The sequence below is a fragment of the Cyanistes caeruleus genome, chromosome 6 (assembly GCF_971803275.1).
Source record: "Cyanistes caeruleus chromosome 6, bCyaCae1.hap1.1, whole genome shotgun sequence".
NCBI classification, from domain to species: Eukaryota; Metazoa; Chordata; class Aves; order Passeriformes; family Paridae; genus Cyanistes; species Cyanistes caeruleus.
Window position 1 is genome coordinate 43,869,502 of NC_141706.1, and position 15,859 is coordinate 43,885,360.

At 48.0% G+C, this 15,859-nt stretch overlaps 2 protein-coding genes and 1 long non-coding RNA gene across 14 annotated transcripts in view; 1 reads left to right on the forward strand and 2 right to left on the reverse strand.

Annotated features, from left to right (window-relative positions):
- Window positions 1–519: 519 nt before the first annotated feature.
- On the reverse strand, window positions 520–7,832 carry LOC147652632 (uncharacterized). The gene is made up of 2 exons (XR_015287867.1): window positions 6,793–7,832; window positions 520–2,095 (listed from the first exon to the last, which is right to left on the reverse strand). It is a non-coding gene; the product is annotated as an uncharacterized LOC147652632 (long non-coding RNA).
- A 171-nt stretch (window positions 7,833–8,003) lies between these two features.
- Window positions 8,004–9,470, forward strand: INSM2 (INSM transcriptional repressor 2). Its single transcript, XM_086894109.1, has one exon. It carries the CDS (start codon window positions 8,004–8,006, stop codon window positions 9,399–9,401), a length of 1,398 nt encoding a protein of 465 aa, XP_086750235.1. The 3' UTR covers window positions 9,402–9,470.
- Window positions 9,471–11,485: 2,015 nt separating this feature from the next.
- The window catches only part of RALGAPA1 (Ral GTPase activating protein catalytic subunit alpha 1), a 132,032-nt gene continuing 127,658 nt past the window's right edge, over window positions 11,486–15,859 (reverse strand). For 6 of the 12 annotated variants that reach the window (XM_023927881.2, XM_086894106.1, XM_086894107.1 and 3 more), the window contains one exon: window positions 11,486–12,846. In XM_023927881.2, coding sequence (XP_023783649.1) covers window positions 12,692–12,846 — 155 coding nt within the window. In that variant the 3' untranslated portion in view covers window positions 11,486–12,691. Of the gene's footprint in view, window positions 12,847–14,425; window positions 14,541–15,859 lie in introns of those variants that run through there. The other 6 variants (XM_023927879.2, XM_023927868.2, XM_023927876.2 and 3 more) reach the window with 3 other exon arrangements.

Below are 15,859 nucleotides of genomic sequence, written 5' to 3' on the forward strand. Positions count from 1 at the left end.
GACGGAGCACTGCTGGTGAGAGTTGCAACACTGCTGCAGTGCTGCTGCTCCTCTCCCTTCCTCAGTTCCTGACTTGGCAGAGCCCAATGAAACAGAGTTGTGACAGGCAGAGCCCTGCAGCTCTCTGACCTGGATGAGAAGTACCGCACATTCAGGAAAATTAAGCTGTGCTGAGCTCAGTGAAACTCCTGCCAGACTTCTCCAGTCTGCCCCATGGGCTCATTCCCAAGGATGAGAAGGGTAGGCAGGGGGAGAGAGGATAAAAGGGGCAAGAAAGTTCTGAGATCTCATATCCTTCTTCAAAAGGTGCTCTCAGATCTAGCAAGGCTAGCAGAAAGTGAAGGGAGCTACTTTGGGTTGTGGAGGCATCCTCCCCATGCCCTGAAATTTCACCATGTTCTGCACAGGCTGGGTACAGCAGGCACCGAAACACAAGCTGACTTTTGGGGACTTTGCTTTTTAGGAAAAAAGTGATTCCTTTCTGAAGTGTAACTTTGTGGGGGAGAAAAAAGAAAATAATTCTCATTTTGAGAACTGTTTATTTTAATGACACTTTTTCTCATTACTGCATCCATTTAAAAATGCCAAATTGCATTTTTCTTCCCACTTAAAGGTACAATAAGCCATATAAACATAAACTGGACATAGGACATTTCAACTTAAGAACCAATTGCTTTCAGATTCATCATGCTCTAAGAAAAATGCCTTTATCCTAAGAAATACCTCGTAGCCATAAGAGTTGCTGCCATGTTTGTTACAACACATGATGCTTATTTTATAAGTCCTAATTCTGACATTCTTTATTTCGATTTTCATTTCTGATACAGTTCTGTTTGTTTGTCTTCCAACTGAACATACTGTGCTTCTGTTTAACCATCTATTTATAGTCATAAGAGAAATAAACATATAAAATAAATGCATCTTGATGCATAGCTGTGCAGCAGTACAGATGTTTTATTAATGAAAATGAATCCAGCTTTTTGTAAGTCATGGCAGCAATATAACGTATCATTGTTTGCTTCTCTGCTAGATGGTCCCTGCTGTTTTTACATAGAAATTCCTGTAATACTTAAAGGACATCTGGAAGAATTCAGCCAATTAATCGAATTCACGCAGGAGCTAGGCTAATGGCTGTCTGAAAGGCAGATTACATTAAATCAAACTTGCAATATGAATGAAAGTACTTAATCATACATGCAACATTCATTAGACGTGGCACAGCAAGTGTTTTGATTACTTTAATGAAAGATCAGGTAAAGTGCATCAACTGAACAGATTGAAGAGACAGCATGCTTACAAATGTTTGATTATGTTGACTATCAACAGAAACAGTGACAGTAATTTATAGAAAAATATATTTGGAGGAGGAGGAGGAGGAGGATGGAGCTGGTGAACTTGGGAGGCAAAGTGAAATTTAGGCCTTGCCTCCAAGCACTTTAGTTAATATTTAGGATAGCAAGACTTTAATCAAATGTCACAAAAGAAGCAAAACAAATGTGAGTGGAGAATCCTGCATGGCAGCTGCTAGGGATTGTTATATTAGCAGCACTTGGAGCATGATTCTGGTTTTGTGTCCCCTCTCCTGGCTTTGAAGTAGAGGGCTAAGTCCTAAGGGGAAAAAATATTTTCAAAACAATGCAATATATGCTTGATGATTTTGGCTTGGTGCTGCTTTTCTCCTGGGCTCTGCTGGAGACATCCTCTAGTCACCACTGTCCTTGCCTTCTAGGCAGGCACTGGCACCTGGAGAGGGGAGGGCAGCTGAAGAGGAGCTTTGTTTTTAGGTCATCTTGAGGCAGTGATGCATTTTCCCTTCTCCTACTGCATCAGCAAGCAAGGCATTCTGCCATTGCCCATCAGGGTTGCACATGGGTGTTCACCCGCAGAAAAAAAAGAAGAGAATCTCCATCCTGACACACCTGCCAAGAGCTGGCACTGCAACCTCACCTCTCTGAAGCTTCCTGCACAGTGGACATTTGCCAGGTCTCATTTGTGAATGAACAAGGTGGATGGGCTCAGAAGCTGCAATTTCAGAAAAGAGCAGCAACTGTCTGGCTCTGTGCTGCCTTTCCTTTGCCCTCCTCTGTCACATTCCCTGCAAAGATATGAATCACTATTTCATTTTGGGTGTTATCATCCTCCTTGTTGCTTTTCTGAGATGCAGGCACCCAGCTCAGGTGTGGTTTATTTCCCTGCAAAGCAATTTTCCAACTTGTTCCTTTTAGGTGCTGTTCTGCACAGCTGTTTCTAGCCAGCTTTCCATGTTGGTTTGCTTGTTTTCTCCCACCCCTTACCACTGGTTTTCCTTATCAGCATCTCGCAGGCTCCAGCTGCCCCTTTGCAACTGTTGCTGGCAGTGGTGAGGCCACTCATCTGCTTTGCAGCAGCCAGGCTATACCTGTGCCTCATTCCACAACATATCCTGCCACTCCTTTACATAGGCAAGCAAAGATGCAGTAGCATACTTCTGTCAGGAAGTGCCTCCAGTCCTGGCAGGAAAAGGACCTGGGAATTTGGTGTGACCTGAAGAAAATGGAGGGAGAAACAGAGAGGGTATCATGGAGTAGGGGTGGCAGAAAGGTCTTGGGCAACAGCCCTGGGGAATTACCTGTTATGCCTCTGAGTCAAAGGAATTTTCTTGAATAAGGTGGCCTTATTTTTAAGAATCATTGGGGGATGGGGGGGAAAGGAAAAAATGTAAATATCTTCCTGTGGGCTCAGCACCCTGCACCACATCCCTGCAGAACTGAATACATTCCAGTGCCAGCACAAGAGCAGGATTAAGTGTGATCATAATAAAATTAAGTATTTGTGGCTGTGATTCATCTGGTCCTGATTTCTGCTTTCTGAAAACCTCCCAGATTGAGCCATTTTTGGAAATTAGGCAACCAGCATGTTTCTCTGTCCTGCCTAAACTTTACTGGTGGCAGACATGGAGTTTCCCAGACCAGCATTCAGCAGAGACATCCCTCAGAAACTTCATTTCTCCCACTCTCCTGCTGTCTTGTCTTCCGGTCTCTTTGCTCTCTTTGCACACAGAACCATCCACCTGTCTGCACACACACCTGCAGAGAGCAGCTGGGACCCAGCCTCCCTGAAAGCCACTACTGATATCCATATAATTGATAACTGTGGTCTTCTCTGCTAGGAGGTGTTTTTTTCAGTGAATTGCAACATATAATGATGCTTGTAGGGAACAGATTGCTGAGACTCACGCCAAAGGAAGCCAAATCTTCCTATTTATGACATGGCGAGATCAATAAATAACTCCAGTGCAGGCAAATTTGGCAAATGGCTGCAGCCTGTGGGGTAGGAGCTGAAATCCAGATGAAGTCTGTAAGGAAGTAACAAAAATCACCATAGTCCCATTGAGTCTCCTATAACTTTTATAAGTTTGGGAATGTCAATCTGCTCCCTGTAGAGGACCTGGTTTCCCTGCAATGGGCTTATGCAGATGGAGGTGGGCAAGAACCAGAAGGTGAGATTGAGTTTTTTGGCCCTTACACAGCTGCTCACTTACAGAGTAGGGACAGGAGCTGTGGCACCCCTGTCCTCCCAGCATCACCTTAGTAATACCTGACGTGATGTGACCTGTTCACAGCATCACTTCATTTGTGGAAAAAGAGGAAGGTTAAGTGTTTTCATAGTGTCTTCAAATCTCTTCAAATCCCTCTAGCTCAAGTACCTTCACAGAACAGTGTTTTCTACCTCCCCTTACAGAAAGCTTCTTGTTAATATTCGAGCAATGAAGAAAACATAGCAGCTGTTAGCATCATTTTCCTCTTGAAGCAGATTGTCCTCAGGTAAAACAAAACACAATTAAGATACCAGCAAGGTCAGTTATATTAGACAATCCATATCCTCATAATGCAGATATTTCCTTCAATGTCTGTCACCAGCATCAAATCCCCAACCACAGCAAGATAATTGGCAGCCTTGTTCTAGGGGGAAGATGAAATGGCTTGTGTTGCCACCAAAACCAGCCTGGATTTTGTTTAAGTGCTGGAGCCTGGGGGTGGTATCGCTCATCTAGCTATATTGCTGGAGAGTCATGTATCAAGGACAGGCTTCTGAGGCAGCTTCTGTCTCCCTCCTATTTACTGCTCCATTAATTACAAACCAGATGTCAGGGCAAGATTTAAAAGTCAACTTTATTTGAAACCCTGCAATATAAAAAAACTCAACCACAACCATTTTTTTTTTGTGGTGGGGAGGGGAAACATGAAGGAGAGAAATGTTCTTTAATCCTTTGCTTATAGTTATTTTCTATTTTATTTTTAACTCTTATTTTTTTTAAGTTGTGGTTATTTTTTCTTTTACTAAGTGGCAAAAGGAATTTCTCTTTTTATTTCTGTACCCTCAACCCCCAGAAGAATTTTGGGGTTTTCTCTGGGAACCAGACCTCACTCAAGATCTTTTCTCTGCCAGCTGGCATTTCTGTCATACATTCCTCTTGCTGTTTATGCCCCAAGACTGCTCAGAAATATAAATGCAGCTGCCCACTTGCTTGACAATGTTTTATTTGCAGACCATGGAGGTGCAGACCTCCTCTTCAGTGTCTGCACAGGCTCCCAGGTGTCCTGGAGCTGCTGGAGACATGACTGGGGCTGAAAGCTATGGTATCCCTACCTCAGAGCCAGAGATGACAGTCTGCGATGTACAAGGACCTGGATGATGAGCTTCTAGTGCCAAACTCTGGAGCACGCTGGGCAATCAGATGGAGCATCCTCCAGAGTCACATAATCATGGAACTGAGTTGAAAAGGACCTTTAAGAGCTCAATGATTAACCCAGCACTGGCAAGCCCACCACTAAACCATGTCCCTAAAAGAAGGCAGTGACAGGAAAGGTATCTAGAAGAATCTGGAGATTGTCCTCACTTTGGAAGGTCCCCAAGAAGTTGGCCCAGCCGTCGCTGAATCTGATTGCTGAATCTTGGCAAGGCTTAAATGGCTCCCTATGTTAGCAGCAAAGTTATGAACAAGGGTAAAAGTCCCCTCATATAAAATGAGAAACTTCGACAAAAAGGGAGGCAGAGCCTGCTCTTGTTTCCATTCCCTAGCACATCAACATTCAGCCTCAACCAGAGAGGAGGGAATGGACTGAGGGAGCAAAGGATATAAGATGAGGAACTGGTTCCTCTTGTTTTCACCCTGCCAGTTCCCCACCAGCTACTACATTTTTCCACTAGAAGTTTGATTTCCTATTTATTGTGGGATTAAGCCTTTGGTTAATCTCAGGTCATATAAGGATGACTCTCATGTGTAAGCAGCCAACATGTTTAATGAAGACCAACCTGATTTTAGCAGGCTGTAGAGAACACAGTGTAAGGACAGGAGCAATAACATCATTCAGCTCCTCGCTTAGAAAAGCTTTGACCTTAAATAAAGTTTCCCTGTCGTTGTTCAGGAAGGTGTAATGCTGTACTCTCAGCTAGGTGATGGGAATAATGAAATGTAATAAAACAGTGAAAAGGAAACAAATCCAGCAAATTTACAGAGGATTTGGAGGTGTGTTCACAAAATTGTTAACCATTATTACAAATTATCTGAATTTTCTAACTGTAAAATTTTTGGTAGGAGTAAAGGATGATGGTAAGAAGATAAACCCATGTAACACTTCGGAAAGCTTAGAAGCTGTGAGAGTTGGGTGTAATGCCAGTTACTACAGGTACATTCTCTTGTAAACGTAGGAGGGAGAGGAAACAATCTGTAATCAAAGAATAATTATGACCCTTCCAAGTGGGAGCCAGGGCACAGAGATTTGTAATGGGGCAGAGACAGCCTGGGGAAACAAATATATTTGTTGACAGAAGTAAGTCACGAGGTGGCTGAACCAACTTGAATCCCCAAGCGATGCTGGCGGCGTTTTTGTCAGGCATCTGCGGGCATTGGCAGATGCTGCAGCAAGGCCAAGGATGGAGTGATGGGTTCTACAGTTTTGGGTCCCACCTTAGAAACTGATCATAAACTGGAGGCAAGTTTAGAAAGCTACAAGAGGGCTGTGCTGGAGGGCACTGTGAGCACGGGGAAGGCACAGATGGGCACCAAATCACAGGGAAGAGCCAAGAAGCACCGCCGGAGGGACATCAGCTGGGGAGATCCAGCAGCGATTCCACAGCTGTGACTGTAGGTTGCTCCCCAAGCCTTCCCATGAGGTCTGGACCATGGCAGATGATGACACTGGGGGCCCAGAGGAACTCCCTGATGCAACTCCAATCTACAGCTTTTACTGGAGAAATGTTTGGAGTTTCAGTAAGCACTCAATACATCTGCTTTCCAACTGGTACTCTACCTCCAGCTACTCCTGTGCTGGAAAAGGCATTGTTGGATTCCTCACCTCTTAGGACTGGAAACTGAACTGGACATTCCAGAACTGGACATTCCTACCACAGACTATTTTTGCAATTTGACAAAAGCAAATGAATCATTAATGGGAACGCTATTTACATGGGAGAGGCGAAAGAACTATTTACATATCGCTCGGAGGAACAGCAGATCTGTAACCAGAGATCCAGTTATTCAGTGAGAAATGTAGTTAGGAAGTCCAACTACAAAGGTAAAAAAATTTTGGGTAAAAATCAAGCAGCCAAGTAGGTGGAGTGACCTAATTGCACTAAAGCGTGGCTCATTAGTCCCAGTTACAGTGGTTTGTACTAACAAAGGTGGTCTCTAGCCCACGGAGTCTATAATCTAATCTGAGATTCAGTGCAATCATGAAAATGGAGGAAAATGGGAGAGTAATGTAAAATATGATTAAAACTTTGTTAAGCAAATATAATCGGAGCACTTACACAGAGAAGTGGTTTGAGAGTGTTTTGAGCAGGTGGTTGTCTCTGGCCTCTGGTCTTTCATGAAGGCTTCATATCTTTCTTCTGCTCCTGGAAAGCCCCTCGAACCAGAGGCGCTGTTTTCCCCTTTCTCCCGGTGCTGTCTTCCGGCTAGGCGATGTTTCCAGCAGGGTGAGTCCGACGGTCCTGCCGTGGCAAGGGCTGTCTGTCCCCGGTCAGGGAGGGAGCGAGGCTTCAGCGCGGTCATTCCCAAGGCTCGCCATCTCGCGTGTGCTGCGGGCAGCAGGTCTGCGGGCAGGACAGCACCGTCCTGCCGCCAAACCCGGGCGGTCCAGTAAGTGATGCTGGTACCGCGCGGTGGGGCCGGAGGGGCTGCTGACATCCCGCTGCCAGTGCGCTTGAATCCCCCCACTAGAAAGGCGATTAGTGCTTTAGCAAACACGACTCCTGCCTTGCTGCAGGGGCGCACCAGCTGCCGCCAGGCTCACGGCGCCCGCGAACGGGCCGGGAGTTGCATGGAGGAGAGATGGGAGGGAAGTTCGGGGGCTTTTGCAGTTTGATGTACCACACTCAGTCTTGCCTCCCCTGGGCTCGGGAGGTTACCCGCGGGCGAGGCTGCCAAGGGACCAGTCACGGCCACTACGCCAGAGCCGTGATTTAGCATTTTACGCGGCGGTGGCAGCCCGGCAGCCCCGCTCTTTCATTGGGAGCTCACCGCATTACCGGAGCTTTCTGCCTACTTCTGGGAAAACTCCTGACGTGGCTGTGCAGAAGGACGGAGCCAGTTCCCAGCCCTGGCTCCCTTCAGCTGAAGGGCGTGCGGGGCGGTCCGTGCGGCCCCGGCGGCGTCTGAAGGCAGCGGCACGAACACCCACGACAGCCGCTCCTGCTCCCCTCGGCTGAGGGACAGCGCCCGTCACCCAGCTCGGGGTGTTCATTCCCGGCCCCACACCTCACTCAGTCTCGCAGGGCGCGGGGGGTGCGCTCCCCGAGACACCCCGCCCGTCCCCGCACCCGAGCGCGCCCGGCCCGGCGGCGGCGGCAGCCCCGGCCCGCTCCGGCCGCCGCCGCCCCCCGCCGCCAGCGCCGGCCCCAACTCCTCATTGGCCGCGGCCGCCGGAGGGAGGATGACGCCCGGGCGGAGCGGGCGCCGGGGCTATAAAGGCCGGGCGGGCCGGCGGTGCCGCGCTCTCGCTGTCCCGCACCGCCCCGCCATGCCGCGCGGCTTCCTCGTCAAGCGCAGCCGGAGACCCGGCGGCTCCTACCGGGCACGCCCGCGGGAGCGGGACCCGGACCGGGACCCTCCGCCCGCCCCGCTGCCGCCGCCCGCCGGTGGGGACTGCCCCGCCGCTAGACAGGGAGCGGAGGAGGAGAAGGGCGAGGAGAAGGAGGGAGCCGTCGCCGCTTGCCCCGCGACGTGGCCCCCCGGCGGCGGCTGCGGCGGCCCCGGGCTCACCCCGCCGGAGGCTCCGGCCGCCTGGGGGGCGACGGGGCCGTGCAGCGCGGCGGGGCCGCGGGCGGCTCTCTTCGAGCGGTGCCTCAGCTCCCCCGCCTCCGCCGAGTCCTTCCCCCTGGCCGCCTCCTTCCCGCCCGCCGAGAAGCTGCTGCTGCAGCCGCGCACGCCGCTGCCCGCCCCGCCGCTGCCGTCGGTGCCCGCGCTGAAGCGGCCGTCTCGGGCCAAGGCGCCCGCCAAGAAGGGCAAGGCCACGCGGAAGCTGAGCTTCGCCGACGAGGTGACCACCTCGCCCGTGCTGGGGCTGCGCATCAAAGAGGAGGGGCCCGAGGGCCGGCCGGGGCCGCCGGCGGGGCGCACGCCGCTCGGCGAGTTCATCTGCCAGCTGTGCAAGGAGCAGTACGCGGACCCGCTGGCGCTGGCCCAGCACCGCTGCTCCCGCATCGTGCGCGTCGAGTACCGCTGCCCCGAGTGCCACAAGATCTTCAGCTGTCCCGCCAACCTGGCCTCGCACCGCCGCTGGCACAAGCCGCGTCCCGGCCCCAGCGCCGAAGGCGCCGCCTCCGCCCCGCCGGGCAAGGAGAACAGCCCCGAGCGGCGGCCCCGCGGCCCCGCCGCGCCCCAGCCACCGCCGCCGACCCGTCAGCACCGCGGCGGCGCGGACAGCGCCGGCGGCGCCCCGACCGCCCCCGGCTGCAGCCCCGGCCCGGCTCACGGCGGCGCTCCCGGGCCGGGCGGCGGCCCCGGCGGGGAGGCGTTCGCCTGTCCCTGCTGCCAAAAGCGGTTCCGGCGGCAGGCTTACCTCCGCAAGCACCTGGGCACCCACGGGGCAGCGCGGCCTGCCGCCTTCGGCCCGCCGGAGCGCGGGCCCCTCACCTTCGCCTGCCACCTCTGCGGCGCCCGCTTCCCCTCGGCGGACATCAGGGACAAGCACCGGCTGTGGCACGCCGTGCGGGATGAGCTGCTGCTGCCGCCGCCGCCGCCCGCCGGGGTCCCCGAGAGCGGCGCGGGGGGCGGCGAGCGGCAGGGCTTCCCCTGCAAACACTGCCCCGCCACCTTCTTCAGCGCGCCCGGGCTGGCGCGGCACGCCAGCAAGTGCCACCCGCCGGAGAGCAGGCAGGTCCTGCTGCTCCAGGTGCCCGTCCGGCCGGGCTGCTAGGCCCGCGGCCGCCCCGGTGGGACTGCTCCGGGAGCCCGGGCTAGCCGAGCGAGCCCTGGTCACGCTGTAATTCCTATGGAAAGTCGCGGCTCTCACGGCTACGACGTCGGAGAAGCCGCAAGGTGACCAGCGGCCGGTGGATAGTGACCCGTTCAGCCCACGGGCCGCGCTGCCGGCAGCGCTCCCGCCGAGCCCCGCAGTGCAGGGAGCGCCGCGCTGCTCCCCAGGCACCGGGCACGGCCCCGGGCCGGCCGCAACAGGCGAGGAGCCCCGCCGGCATCTGTCGGGAGGCGGGCACTGCCGAGGCGTCGGGTGGCGGCCCACCGCCGGTCCATCTTCCGTAGCGACGGAGAGAAGAACGGCTGTATATAGGGTATCTAAAGAGAGAAATTATTTTTCGTGAGAAAAGGAGCCTGATCTAGTGACCTTGTTTTAATAGCCTTAGCCCCCGAGCTTCAACATTCGTGGTGTTTTGTTTGCTGTACTCTGTACTAAGATAGCTGAGAAGGTAAATGTTCATATTAAGTCAGTGTCAAGTCATATAATAGCTAGCAAAACGTATGGGAAATTAATCGTGCTGTCTGTTTAATTGAAATACGAGGTGTTGATCTTCTATAGCTAAGTACGCATCTCCTGCTTACTCTGTGTCTCTGTACTCTAGCAGCGGTGTGATGGGCAAAACACACGTCTCTGGCAGCTGCCCGTTCCCAAAGCTGCTCCGCTCCCTTAGTGGCTTGCTGGTGCGGCACGGACAGTAGCCAGAAGGGCAGCTCGGTCTCCCCAGGCTGGGCAGCGTGTGGCCCCGGCAGCCCCGGCACGGCAGGCGGGCGGAAAGCAGCCGGTGTGCGGCTCGCCTTTTCGGGCGGCCTGCGAGCCCTCTTCCCCGTGAGCTGCGCTTTTGGTGTGAATTCCTCCGAGTCTTGTGAGCAGCTGAAATTAGGACATGAAGCAGTCTTTAGACACGTTGCTAAAGCGCAGGTGACAGGCTACCTTCCTTCTCCCCAACGACGCCTACCTTTAGCAAAGCAACCCGCGGTGTGTATTCCCTGGCTTTTGAGTGCTCTGGCCAAATGCATTGAAATGCTGTTGGATTTACCAGCTACTGACACTTCAGCCAGTATTTGTTTGTTTATTTATTTACGTATTTATTTTTTCCAAGAGTGCTTGTTTCTAAATGTGATAGCAGATGAGGCTAAAAATAAGGGCAAGAAAATTCAATAAAAGATTTAAAAGAAAGCTCATGCCTTTCTTGAATTCAGCAGGGCAAAGCAGATCAGCTGGTGACTTCCAAAGAACCAAACTGATCCTAGTCGTAGTCTTTGTTCCAACGTTCTCTCTGACATGAGCATGCAAAATATTTCAATCTCTTGATTAGCATCCTCTAAAGCAATTATTTCTGTAGTTTTGTATTTTGCTACACACAACAAAAGATGTATCATGCCCAAAGGCTGCAAGCAAGCGATAAGTGCTTTACATTAAATGTGCTTCACGGACTTTGTCATTTTAGTTCCAGAACCTGGACAAATGAATTAATACAATATAACCTAATGCAGCCAAGATTTGCTTTCTGACAAAGGAGGCTCAACTTGCAACTCACCAATATGCCAAAAATAAAGCATGTTATTTTAAGTTGTGCATTTTTCTGTCATTTGTTGGCAACAGAGACTTAGGTAAAAAATGCCTGTTTATGCAATTAAATGAGTTTTCCCCCGGAGAAAGTCACTATTTTTTTTAAATTTTTAATCATGGTTGCTCTTTCTCTCCTTGTGTAGTCAAAGATGAAGGACTCCAGACCACGCAAATGTGATGATTATTAACTGCTCCTACAATTAGCACTTGAATAACCAGCCTGCCAGAGGGACCAGCCTATGCCTTGTATTACCTGCAGAGCTATATCCGATGTATTTACTAGATCTGGGGAAGTTTTCAGTTGGGCATTCTTGAGAACTTGTGTGTACTTTTTAATACAAAGGAAAACTAAAGCTGTGTATTGCATTTAACTGCTCCATGTGCATGTAATACACAATCCTTCTATAAATTCGACTAAGAATCTAATTAGTGAGGTGAATGACTAATATACAAAAGGTGGTAAGAATAATTTTATTGGATTATTAAATAGCATGTCTTCTCTTCAACCATTACAAATTTGTAGATACTACATGAATGACAATACATAATTTCTTCTTTTATTGTTGCCCATATGATATATTTACACATGCAGTTAGTACCGATGCCATGCTACATTTTGTTAACAGCATTTTGTTGTTTACTAGACTCAAAATGTGAGCATTTAGTTTTCTGTAGGAAAATACCTCTGGGTGGGTGGAACTCGTGTACTAATCTGCGCTCAGAAGGTTGAAATTATCAGCATTTCAGGCCAGGCTCCCGGAGCATCTTCCCTTTTCTTCCCTAGTACCCATCATCATGGCAATGAATTTCTATCAGAAAAGTGTTTGTTTTTATTTATTTTTTTTTTTAATGTAAGAAAAAAGAATATACATCTAGATGGAGCACCCTAATGATAACGGCTAAAACTCGTGAAACTCAATGCCATTTACTATTGACACCACTTGGAAAAGCAAACATTATAAAAATATTTGGAAGCCAAGCAGAAGTAGAATTTCAGCACAGTGATTTTTTTTTTTCTGGCATAGATTATCTGCAGAATTAGGAAATGATACATTGCTTTATGATGAAAGGGTGCTATAAGCAAATTATTTCATTTGGCTTCTGTAATGCTTGAAAGGCCATTGAACTATTTTATTCTCAACATAAATAATCTGTACACATCTTGTGCATTAACATTGTGACATCTGACAAAGACTTTACAAATGCAACTTCAATTTAAAATTGTACATTCATTTTCAAATTGTACATATTTCTTTCTTTGTTACAGGGAAAATTGCAATGGGGCGCAATAAATATAGTGTAATCCAACTGCAGTCTCCAATTCCATGTTGATTCAAGATCAACCAGAGTTAAAACCCAAAGTTAATCATCCATAATCATCCAAGTAGGTAAAAGGTGCAGGGTACAAACTGCACTGCAAAGAAAAAAAAAAAAAGGCAGACTGGAGTTTAACAAAAAAACAAAGCTAAAATATTCAAGTCCAGTGTCGCTGTTTAAAATAAACATACAGAAAAGGAGGATGCAGGGCATGGGTGCACACACATGAGAGACATTATCCTTGAATGAAAGGTGTGAGCAGTAAATAAACCCAAAAGGTGGTGAGTCACTGTGGGAAGGGAGGCCAATTGCTCTTCACTAGAAAGCTGCAGGCATCTTGCCACTTAGGACTTGTTGGCTGAGCCAGAGGAGCGGCGCAGTTTCATGGACATGCGGCTCTTGCTAGTCCGAGGAGACATTGGAGAGGCTAAGTCTGTTCCATCCACCTGTGCTGTTGCTGCTGCTGGAGTTTCTCCCGGCTGAGTCTCTGGGCAGAAGCCTGCAGAGGACAGCAAGAACCAGACGGGTCAGTGCTGCTTTCCGCACTCGCAGCATGGGATCTCTTAGCAAGGGGCAGACAGGAATTTCAGTGCTGCTGTCACTGCCACAGCATCTCCTAGCCCTTTACCAGCTGTGGGTGATGGTATTGCTCATGGAATTAGCAACTGCCACAAATGCGCCCCTACAGAAAGGATGGTTCCAGAAACCACTGAGCTATGGGACTGCAGAACCCCCTTGCTCTGAGCAATTGAGGCAGCACTGAAGTGGGCAACATTTTCCCGCTAGCCAGGAAAACAAACAGCTCCAGTTCCCTTGCAGGGATGGGGGAATCATTAGTCAAACCACAACCCAGAAGAATCCAGTCTTTAATGAGAACATGAAGGTTAACAGCTCATTGCACATGAAGGGAGCTCTAGGAATGCTGCTGAAGAGGTGGAGTGAATTGGGAGCCAACTGAGAGAGCCAAACATCTTCTCCCATATCAACTTCAGTTGGTGCTTCAAAAGGCAAATTCCTACAGGGCCCACAAGGCAGAAGCTTGAACAGATTGTACTAACTGGATGCACTATATGTTAACGTTTCTTTGTAAAAGGAACAAGATGAATTTGAGACAATGATATGTAATTCATTAGCCCAGTGCCCAGAGCTACGCTCCAGTGGCCCCAGAGTCCTCACTGCAAGGGACAAGGCTCTTTCCTACAAACAGCCTGTCTCCAAATCTTCTTCCATAGAGGTACAAAAGGAAAAGGAGAAACTATGAAATCAAAATCACATTCTCCTTCCTGTGCTACAGAAAATTAATACTGTGAACTCCCATCCATAAAACTAAACTGCATTTTCATTAGCCATTTACAGAGACTGGCAGTGTGATTGAACTCAACTACCTCAGTTGCCTCTGAAGGCTTCTAACCCATATAATTTAGAGATAGAAGCCTGGTCCTGCAGGTGTCAATAGGGAAACCCCTGCAGACTGCAGTAAGCCAGAAATCACTTGCTATTTCTTCCACATCATGCTATTACTGGTAATTCTTTAAAATAATAATGCAATAATCAGAACTGAAGATCTCTCTGCCTCACTATACATTTCACATATAAAGGGTGCAAAAATCATTCAAAAATGGCCATGATTTATTTTCAAAGATTCCTCTAAAATCAAATGAGGTCATAAGGTAAGAAGTCTAGGAGCAAATTTAAAAGATTGTCATAAACCTGTGGTATTTAGCAACCCGGCTGCTCTTGCCTGGTCCCTCACCTGCCTGCTCCAGAGCAACAGCACGGTACTTTCTATCTTCAAACCGACACAACCCATCCGAGTGACAGGAGAGAGAAAGGGCTGTTATTTGTTCCCCAGCTGGTGACAGTAATTTTGTTCATGAACTAGGTACTTCACTGCCAAACAATCTGGAAAAGCATGATAATGCCTGACTCACTGTGCCTTATAGAAAAAGGCAGGCAGGGAAACATGCATTCGCATTTTCTGAAATTCTATCTTGTTCTGATTTTACAAGAAATTAAAGCATTTCAAATGGTGGAAATTAGAGAATAGAAAATAACCGTTGTTGTTTTGCACAGCATACCATTCACAGCTAGCGTGAAAGACCTTCCGTTTCAAGCCTTTGCCCTTTACCTTGATGTGGCCAATGCTTTCTAGTGGAGGTTTTGGAAGGAGAAGAAATATCACAGCATTTCTTTCTTTGTTGAGAATGAAGAAGTGATGAGGAAGGAGGAGTGGAAAGAAGTGAGGAAGGGGGAGGAGAAAAGATAAAAGATAACAGGTGTGAGACATGAGACACGAACCGCAGAGATTGAAGGGTATTAACAGATGAGCACAGAAAACGGAATTTCGAATTTCATTATGCAATTGCTGCTCATGCTACAGGTTAAAGAGAGTGATGAGTTAGTTATGTGCAATGAAGCAACAGCTCTGAAATACGGTATCATACTTACCAACTAAGCATTACAAGAAAAAAAAGGAAGGGAGAGAGAAAGAAAAGAATTCTATAACATTATCCAGATCCAACATTATTAATAGCAACTGAGATACATCCTAAACACTGTCTGAAATGCTTGCTTAACATTGGTGAAAACAGCTAAATATTCACACACATACACACAACTGAGAAGGAAAAACAAATGGCAACTTGATAAATGGCTTCTGCTCTCCAGCTGTTTCACAGTACTGAATATGTTAAAATTATAGCCAGTTTTAACATGAGACTCCTGAAATCATGTAAAGAAGCAAAACCAGCTAGTTTTAAGCTAGTCAGTCTGCACTGAAGGGTTAAACCCTAGTGTGAAATTTTATCATGGGTTGTTGGATAAAGAAAACCTCAGTCTGCCACATTATTTCAATTAAAGTATTATTGCAGTTGTAGCTTTTTTTTTTTTTTTCCTAATTCCTGTGGACAAAAGCACAAACTCATATTTAACCACATTTTTTTAAAGAAACTTAGAGGTATTGAAGAACAGAAGTCATGTAAAGTGATTTTCACATCTGAACATACCACACCAGAAGAGTGAAGAACAGCACTTAAAATATATTTAACATCTAACAGAAATTAACAGATCAATTAATAACAAAATTTCTTTGGATTTTAGATAAGCATATATATACATACATACACTCAAACACACATGGATACTAAATATAGTATATAAAAATTTTTGCAGGTTTTGCTTCCCCTTCGGAGTTTTAAAATTTTCAGTATAAAATACTATTATCTTTATCTCTCTCTACAATTGTCCTGGTTCTGATCAGGATGGGGTAATTTTTGCAGTAGCCAGGAGTGGGTATGACCAAGACCTGAAGGTTATTCTATATCATCCTGTGTCATTTTTTGGGGAAGGGCTCACTTCTGAGTCAGTGTAGTGTGGTGGAGGGAGTGTTTGGGTATTATTGTGGGGGGGTTCACTTCCTACATCAAATTGTTCACCTCTTTCTTGCACCCTCTGCCATTAGCACTATTATTGTTACTGTATGTTTTCTTATCTCATTGCTGTTTCCAGTAAAA